The 9,483-nt window shown below is 59.9% G+C and overlaps 1 protein-coding gene across 1 annotated transcript; it reads right to left on the bottom strand.

The window, feature by feature from the left end:
• Positions 1-785: 785 nt before the first annotated feature.
• SPDEF (SAM pointed domain containing ETS transcription factor) lies at positions 786-9,471 on the bottom strand (the record flags this gene model as incomplete). The annotated part of the gene is made up of 5 exons (XM_027770220.1): positions 786-1,397; positions 4,233-4,379; positions 4,486-4,533; positions 7,106-7,303; positions 9,195-9,471. Coding segments are annotated over 5 exons (849 nt in total), but the record flags the coding sequence as incomplete, so codon positions are not given.
• Between the last annotated feature and the right edge of the window lie 12 nt (positions 9,472-9,483).

The following is a 9,483-nucleotide window of genomic DNA, read 5'->3' as shown; positions in this document are numbered from 1 at the left end:
TCACAGTGCAGGAGGAATGAACGGGAGACATGGGTGTGGGCTCAGTCCCTGGTTCTGCCAGTCATCAGCCTTGTGACTGTGAGTGTGTCACCTGACCACTCAGAGCCTCGATTTTGTCACCTGCAAAATGGGGGAGGACCCTTACCTTGGTTTTGTTGGGAAGGTCAATGACCAAAAAAGCAGAAGGCCCCAGCACGTAGTAGGCCCTCAGGACACGGGAGGGAAAGGAGAGGAAGCGGGGTGAGCTGCTGCCAGGACTGCAGGCAGGGGTCGAGCGGACACACCATCTCCGCAGGGCAAGCACCGTTCATGGGGCCCGCGGGCACGCTGCCGAGGTTTCCGGGGGAGAACCGGCAAACCAGCCATGCTCTCTCCCACTCCGTGAGGGGGACCAAGGCACCCACCCTCTGCCACCCCGACGTGGGCTCAGCAGGGACTAGAGCTCGGGGCCTCCTTGTGGGTGGGTCGACCTCTGGCACACCCCAGGCACCAGGCCTCGCTCTGCAGGTGGCAGGAGTGAGTGGAGGGGACCCTCCTCTCCGCAGTCCCCCAGTGCAGCGTCTCAGCGTGCAGCCCTGTCCCCTCCCCCTTCAGCCCTCGGTTTGCCCTCCCACAAGCTTCAACCAATTATCCCTTTCCTTTTAGGCTCAGCTCGATGTCAGCTCCTCCAGGAAGCCTTCCTTGACCACTGCAGGCCCCTGTGACTGCAGCCTCTTTTGACTATTGGTGACCTCCAGGCCGTGTGGCTCGCTGCGCAGACACTGGGGCATGTCAGTTCTCTAGCATCTTTATTACCCATTCCCAAGGGCCCCCTGGCTCCCCAACCCAGGGGTGCACGCGTCTCCCAGCACCATGCCAGGCACGTGGCAGAATGGGTGGCAGGGGGTGTAGCAGAGCGCAGGCTTGCGGTGGCCTCAGCCGAGTCACGGCCGTTCTGCAGCTCTGGTCTGGAGATCGGGGTCAGAATGGCGGAGGGAGGCCCTTCTCAGGCGAGCAGCAGTCACTAAGAGCAGCCCCAGCTCGTCCTGGCTGCGCCGGGCCCCAGTACACTGGGTGTTGAGCGGTGGGGTCCGAGGTGGAAGTAACCCGCCCCCCGGCCCCCCGGGAGCCGCGGGCCAGCCCCTGCCTGACCTGGGACCCCAGATCACCACCAGATGGCCCTTTCTGCCCGCTGCCCAGGGCGAGGCCGGGAGGGCACTCTCGGGGCCTGGCTGGCCCTCAGACGGGGTGCACGAACTGGTAGACCAGGCGCTGCGAGATGTCGGGCTTGCGGATGATGCCCTTCTTGTAATACTGGCGGATGGAGCGGCTCAGCTTGTCGTAGTTCATGGCCGGCCGGTTCTTGCGGATGCCCCACAGCCGGGCCACCTGGGCCGAGTCCTCAATTTTGAAGATGCCTGGGGGGTGGGGGGCGGGCAGGAGGGCCCAGGGAGAGCCAGTGGTGCAGGTGGGAGGTGGCAGGAAGGAGAGAGAGCGAGACCCACAGATCAGTCTCAAGGAGAGCCAGGGGACCCCGCGCCGCGCCGGGGCGCCCCCTGCTCCCGCGGTTGTGCTGAGGGCTAGCGGGTGCAGAGCGCGGGCACAGGCTGAGCCCTGTGGACGGCAGAGGGCGCTGTGGCGCCGCCAGCCGCTGGCACAGGGTGAGCCGAATTGTCAGCGGGTTCTTCATGGCCCCGCGGGCCTGGCCCTCCCAGCCTCTGCTGCTGCGGGGTTTGTACACCCTGCTGGGAAGGCCTGCGGCTCCGGCGGAGCCCACAGGGTCACTGGCAAGCTCGCACACCCCTCCTCTGCCCCTCTCCTGTCCCCCGCGCCCTTGCAGTTCCCAAGCCTGAAAAGACCTCTGGGTCCTTCTCAGCCATTTCCGCCCACGCAGCCCTCCCTGGCAGGATTGATGGATCCAAGGCGGTGGCAGGGGTGGGTCAGGGGTGGGTCAGGAGCTCTGCCAAGTGGGCCGCCGTCCTGGCACTGCCTTGCTCTGCCTCTAGGATCTGCCCGAGCTCCAGGGAGGGTTGTCTGACCACCATCGGGGGTTGACTTGTACAGAGAAGCACTTAGGAGCCGGGGGACGTGCCTCGTTCTCATTCTAAACCCTCCTGCCAAGGCTCAGGTGGCACACCACCCCCAGGGAGCCCTCCCAGACCACCCAGTCCAACTGGATCTCCCCTTTCTAGAACTCCATTGGGGAATGGCCCCCAGGACTGGCTCGCTCCATCTCAAGCGCACACTCAGGGCCACAGTGCCTTGTCTAGGAACATCTTCACCACCCCCGACTAAGTCCTCCTGGTCCTCCACACTCAACTCCAGAGCCCCCTCCTCCACGAAGTCCTCCTGGACTCAGACACAGTCAATCCCTTCCTTTCTGTCCCTTAGCCCCAGATGCTGCACAAACCAGCTCATTGTCTCCCATTTCTCCCCTAAGACTCCTGTCCCTGGAGGACAGGGTGCAGCTGAGCCCCCTCCGAGCCCTCAGGACACAGTAATCTCTGTAACCATCCACGAAGTGAGTGTGAACCAGAGTAGGTGCTGGAGGAAGGTCTAAGGTTTGTGGGGCCCGCGGGGCTATTCTGTCTTTTTTTTTTTTTTTTTTTTTTTTCTTTTCTCTTTTTTTGGGGAAAGGTTTTTGCTGTAGAGCGTGAAAGACAGAGAGAGAGACAGAGAGACAGACAGCGAGAAATCACCCCCCAGGGGGGATGGCCACTCCACAATCCCTTCTCCTCCATTCTCCTCTTGGGATCTTGGGCACGCACGCACACGCGTCTGGCATGAGTTTAAGCCGCCAGGTCCGGGATTTGAACCATGGTCGACTACATGGGAGTCCAGCGACATAGCTATTACACTAACTGCTGGTCCCTAGTCTGTCTGTTTTATATAGGTAAGAAGACCAGGCACCCACAGCTACCAATAGGATGGCCTAGAACCCAGGTCTCTTGGCTCTGAGCTGTTTTCAACACACACACACACCCCTAGCCCTGCACTGTCCAATCGCACCCACCACACTCGTCTTCTGAGCACCAAAAACGTGCCATGATCCGAACTGAGAGGTGCTGGCAGTGTAAACCTTCAGCAGATTTCTACGACTGAGGAAAATATCTCGTTGGTCTGTTTGCACATCGATAGTGTGCGGGAATTGTAATAATGTATAATATAAGGGGACCTCAGAAGTTCATGGACAAAGAAATCGAGGTAAGTTTATTTGGGTGCAAAAAAAATTGGAAGGCCGGCGTACTTTTTTCATAATCCGCAGCGCCAGCGGACTTTCTGAAGACCCTGCGCATTGGACGAAGGCGCTATTAGAATTAGAGTCAGCTCTCCCCAGCTGTTTTCAGTGTGCCCTCTAGAAACACATGCGGCTCGCACCGTGTCCCCACTGGACATCACTCGTCTTCCCAGTGACGCCATGATGTTTTGTGGGGCCCGTTCTCAGCAAATCGTTTTTTTGTGTGTTTTTTGTTGTTGTTTTATTTTTGTCAGAGTGTGTCTGTATTCACCAGAGGGAGACAGAGAGACGGAGGAGGGAGAGGGAGAAAGCACCCCCCCCCCATGGGACACGATCATGCCACAGTCCCTTGTCCTCCCTTTCTCCACCCTGTCAAGATTTTGGGCACACACTCACACATGTGTTTTTCAAGCCACTGCGGGGGAGGGGGGGCAGGATTTGAACTACATGGTCAGCCATGTGGGATCCAACTCCTTAACTACCAGGTCACGGGGCTGGCCCTCAGCAAATAGTTTTAAGTCCCTGCTCTGTTCCAGTCACTGTGGTGGTTGGGGTCCTAAATAAGACTCAGTTTGGGACCAGCGAGGTGGCATAGTGGTTAAGGCAGCTGGATCCCACGGGGCTGATTACATGGTTCGAGTCCTGGTCCCAGAGACCTGAAAAACACACCAGGTGCATGTGCGTGCGTGCCCAAGACCCCGAGAGGAGAATGGAGGAGAAGGGATTGTGGCGTGGCCATTCCCCCGGGGGTGAGTTCTCACTTTCTGTCTCTCATTGGCAAGCACAAAAGCCCAATAATAAAACATTTAAAAATGAACTAGGCACAGTCTGTGCAGGAGACAGCCGTAGACAGAGTGCACACAGACTCCGGGGCCGCCCAGAACTGGCAGCCTGTTGGCATCTGGGCAAAGGTGGAAGACGGCTCCACCCCCTGCCCAGCTCTCAGCCCCCCACCCCACGCCTCGGCCCTGACAGGACCCCCAGTCCCTGCCGGCAGCCCCGGGCACCCGCTCACCCTTGTCCTTGTTGAGCCACCGGATGCAGCGACCGTAGCTGTGAGGTTTGAGCAGCAGCTCCTTGAGGAACTGCCACAGGTGGATGGGCTGCCCGGAGCAGGAGGAGTCCACCTCGCTGTCCGTCCAGCTCTCCTCGCTGGTGGAGGCTGTGTGGGCAGGGAGTGGGTGGTGAGGGAGAGCCAGCGCCAGCCCTGCCAGGGGCAGCCTCCCTCCGCCCCAGACCCCGAGCCGGGCCGTCCTGCCCCCGCTCACCGCAGTAGTGAGCCGCCCCAGGCGAGGTCCTCTCTTTCATCCAGGCCGCTGCGGGCAAGGAGAGGAAGTTGGGGACCCTGGAGAGGCCCGAGGGTGGAGGAGGGAGGGCGTTTGGGTGGGACTGGGGGCCACAGAAGGCCCTCTGTGGCTGGGGTTTCCCTGTGGCTCCCTGCCTCCTGCTATCTGGGAAGGCAAGCTTACAAGGAGCTGCTTCCTAGGAGAACATTCAGATTTCAGAGCGGTGCAGGGCCTTAGAGACCCTGCTTGTGTCCCCTGCAGTTCCCATGTGGACTCTGACCCCCTCTCCTCACCTGAGAATGGGCCCAGTACCCCCCAAACACACACACACACACACACACACACACACACACACAGGTCTCGCACGGCCTCCTACGGGGCACCTGCAGGCCCAGTGCCTGACGCGGCAAACACGGACTCCCTGCCCTCCAGCTGCCAAGGCCACACGCACCCCCACCCCGCCCCTCCAGCCTGCTCCCCTCTCGGTCTCTTTCACTCACACCAATGGCAGGGTCCAGGGCAGCCAGCTTCTGCCCATAACGCCACCTGCCTCTGAGCCTGGCACTGACCACCCACTGGCCGCACGCCGGTCTCTGGTGAAGTCATACGAGTGGGCTCTGTCCCCATATTCATTCCGGGCCCTAACTCAGTGTGCGAGCATCACAGTGGTGCCAACAACATGCAGATGCTGCATGCTGGGGGGCCGGCAGGTGGCGTGGTGGTTAGGGCCACTGGACTCCCACATGGGTGACCACAGTTCAAGTCCCGGACCTGGCAACTTGCTTTCTCACTTTCCCTCTGTCTCTCTCTGTCTTTCTCTGGTCAAATTAAGCTAAACGGATGAGTAAATAAAGTTAAATACAATAATTCTATAATAATGGTCAGCCACGTGGGAGTTTCCAGCGTCTTAAACACCATGCCACCTGCTGGTCCCAATAAAATAATAAATTTTAAAAAAAGAACACTGGAGTCAACAGATGGCATAGTGGTTAAGGCACCGGACTCCCACATGGTCGACCATGGTTCAAGTCCTGGACCCGGTGACTTGAAACATCCCGGTTCGTGTACGTGTGTGCCCAAAGTCCCGAGAGGAGAAGAGCCTGTGGGTGCCCATCTCCCCTGCGGAGTGATTTCTCACTTGCCCTCTCCGACTCTTTCTGTGTCTCTGGGGCGTGCACGTACCACAGAGCAAAAGTCTCTCAAAAAGCAAAGCAAAGAATACTGCTGCAGCAGAAGGATCTCCGAGGCCCACTGCTGAGTGAGGAAGCTGCCATGGGAACCAGCAGTTAGCGTAATGGCTATGTCGCTGGACTCCCACGTAGTCGACCGCGGTTCACGTCCCGGACCCGGTGGCTTAAAACTCATGCCGGGCGCGTGTGCGTGCGTGCCCAAGATCCCGAGAGGAGAATGGAGGAGAAGGGATTGTGGCGTGACCATCCCCCCTGGTGGGTGATTTCTCGCTTTCTGTCTCTATGTCTCTCTCTGTCTGTCTGGCGAGCGCACGCGCCCTACAGTGAAAATCTCTCCAAAAAATAAAAAAATAAAAAAATAAAAAAAGAAGCTGCCATGTTCTGGTACTTTCTGTGTTTTTAGAAAAGAGTGAAAACTACACATATACTTTGCCTGCCCTGGAGAGGTACCCAAGAAACAGGTGATGTGGTGCCCGGGGTGGGGGGGTCAGAAGCCGGGAGGCAGGCGTGGAGCAAGAATTACCGTTCACAGCACATACTCCACGCCTGCCTCCCTTTCTCACTACGATATTTGAAGATTACTCAGACTCGCTACTCCATTGTTCTTAAGTGAAAAACAAAGCAAAACAAGCAAAATCTGAGCAAGAAAAGAATTGGGACTTCACAGTACCCAGCTCTGATGTCTGTGCTCTCACAGTCGTGTTTTTGCCTCTCACAGGAGAGAGACAGAGAGAGGGGAAATGAGAAATCACCCCCAGGAGGGGTGAGCACGCTGCAGTCCCTTCTCTTCCACTCTCTTCTCAGGATTTTGGGCACGCACGCACATGTGCCTGGTGTAATTTTCAAGCTGCTGGTTCAGGACTCGAACCATAATTGGCTATGCAGAATCAAGCACCTGACCACCACACCACCTACAGACCCATGGTCTGACTTTTTTTTTTTTTTTTTAAATAGATTTGCTATAGGGTCCATATGCTTGCCTGAGAGAGACAGAGAGACAGAAAGCAAAAAATCACCCCTCCAGGTGAAATGGTCACACCTCAATCCCTTTGCTTCCATTCTCCTCTCAGGATCCTGGGCATGCATGCATATTCACCTGGCATGATTTTCAAGCCACTGGGTCCAGGACTCAAACTGTGCTCGACTATGTGAGAGTCCAGTGACGTAGCCATGATGCACCTGCTGGGCCCGTCTAGCCCTTTAACTGCTAAGGTCCTTGACCAGGCTGGGATTGCCTGGGGTTGGAGAGCGCCAGGACACAGGGAGGCCTCTGCAGTTGGGGCCGAGGTCCCAGCGGTGGCCAGCATGGGGCCCGCGGTGTCCCCGAGGAGGGCAGCCTCACCATTGCCCTCGGGGTCCCTGGCTTGGAGCCCAGGAGGAGGACTCCCGCCCGAGCAGGACATGGCGCCCACCTGATTTCCAGATGTCCAGGTGGGCGTGCAGCACGTCCCCACCCAGGGGCGAGCGCTGGCGGAACTGCTCCTCCGACATGGTGCAGAGCTCCTTGCCCGCCAGCTCCTGGAAGGCCTTGCCCACGGGGGGCAGCCGGTACTGGTGCTCTGTCCACAGGAGCCACTTCTGCACGTTGCCAGGGCTCCAGTCCACGGGGTCTGCGCAAGACATGTCCCCTCAGCTCTGCCGCTCCCACCCTGCCGTGGGCACCCATGGGAGCGGAAGCCTAGTGACCAGCCAGCCCAGACACTGCCCCGAGGAGCCCTGGGGAGGTGGGTACCCAAAATAAGAGGAGAGTGAGACGGAGGAGCCGGGGCCCCGAAACAAGCTTGGCTCAGGGCACAGAAGCCTGGGCCCTCTGCAACCTCACCTCACCAGGCCTTGTTTCCAGCTCCTCCAAAGGAGCCCTCGGGGAGCCCCAGCCCCAGGGGGGACACGGGCATTATGCCAAGCCCTGCGGGGCTTCTCCCAGACACCGCTTGCTTTCTCCAGACCCTTCCGATACCAGAGAAAAGTGTAACAAGGAGTCACTCCCCCCCCCCGATATTTTACAGATGAGGAAACTGGGGCACCGAGTGTGCGAGCCCCTGGCGGTGTGAGTCCAGTGCGAAGTGTGGAATGGCAGGGCACAGGGCAGTCGGGGCAGCGACGGACTTTAAATGCCAAGAGAGGGGTCACTGGCTAGCTCCAAGATGTCCCTTGGGAGCTGTTCTGGGGTGGGTCTGGCGTGGCGCACAGCTGGGGCCAGGCTAGTGGGCGCGGTCACAATGGGGCCTCCCACTGCCATGGTCTGCCCAGCTGGGTGACCTGCCCCCAGCTGTAACCCGTTCTCCTCCCAAGGTCAAAGCAATTTGTTCCTGTCCCCATTGTTGAGTGCACGCCCCTCCCCAGTCTGGAGTGGGGAAGAGGCAGCGTGGGAAAACCTGAGCCGGGCTGGCGTGGGCGCCGGGAAAGGGGGGCCCGGGAGGTCAGCCGGCCCTGCCTGAAGGGACACACCCACCCAGGTAATGGGGACAGCTTCCAGCCTGGGGAACACCGAAAATCCCTCGCTCCCCTGTGGAAGCTGCCCAGGGCCTGAAGATCTAGGGAGATGGCTCAGGACGGCCTGAGGCTGAGAGGTGAGAAGGGGCAGGGGCCGCACACCCAGCGGGTCGGCCCACAGCGCCAGCTGCGTTCCAGCTCCGCTCGGCAGACACACGTACAGGCACGTGTGTGCACACACTCAGCCCCTTGTCCCCCTTGTTCCCCCTCGCCAGACCAGCGACCCCTTTGTCTATGCCCCGATGATCCGTTTCCCTCCCTGTAAGGACTTGCAGTGCCCACCTCTCTGAGCCCACCTCTCTGCGCCCCAGCCCCGGCACTGGCTGGGCAGGGAGAGCGCTGCTGTTGAATTCACCTGACAGCTGTTATTGCGCCTCTCCAGCCCTAGGTGCTGGCCTGGGAATGGGGGTGCGGGGGTGCACCAGACTCTGTCCTGGAGAGTGTACGTTGGAGTGGGAGACAGGTGGAAAGTGAGGGAAATGAATAAAACCTGCAGCGTGTCAGGTGGTCGGAAATGCTTCGGAGATGTAAAGCAGGTGGCCGGGATAGGAGGCAGGGGTGGCGTGGGGAGGGGAGCAGGGTGGTGCCCTCAGAGTCAGGACCTGAAGATAACAGGGGGATGAGCTAGTAGCTCTCTTGGGGACAGTGTTCCAGGTGAGGAACCAGCAGGTGCAAAGGCCCTGGGGCAAGTGTCATGGCAACAGCAAAGAGGCCAGTGTGGCTGGAGCAGAGAGGATGAGGGGACGCAGAGCCCAGTCTGAGAGGAGGCGAGGCCAGACAGAACCTGCATTCCCTCCGCCTGCGCCTGCCAGGCAGGGACGCGGGAGGGAGCCCCTCAGTTGGGACCCGCTCTGGCTGGAGCCTGCAGAGCCAGTTCCCAGTGGCTGTGCATCGCAGGCTGCTCGAACACGGGAAGTGGAGCAATCCCCCAGCTCCCCAGCTCCCCAGGCCCGGCTGGGCGGAGGTGCCAGGGCTGCCCACAGCGCCCCCTGCGGGAGAGGGGCTCACCTGCAGCGATGTTGAGCAGCTTGCAGGCCGTCTCGATGTCCTTGAGCACCTCGCCCACCACCATGGACTGCACCTGCTCCAGGGAGTGCTCCTCCAGGCTCAGCCCGCCCGGCCCCACGTCCAGGCTGCCCCCCGGGGCTTGGCTGTCGATGACCGGGCACTGGTCGGGCTCCTCGGGCGGCTCCTCCCGGGCACTGGCCCCGGGGCCCTTGGCAGCCCAGCCGCCGTCCTCGGGGTAGAGCATGTCGAAGGAGGAGAGGGAGAAGGCCGGCAGCCCCTGCTACGGGGT

This window comes from Tupaia chinensis, unplaced genomic scaffold (genome assembly GCF_000334495.1).
Source record: "Tupaia chinensis unplaced genomic scaffold, TupChi_1.0 Scaffold000116_1, whole genome shotgun sequence".
Lineage (NCBI taxonomy): Eukaryota > Metazoa > Chordata > Mammalia > Scandentia > Tupaiidae > Tupaia > Tupaia belangeri.
Note: the sequence above shows the minus strand (reverse complement) of the source record. Positions and strands in the feature narration are given on the sequence as shown.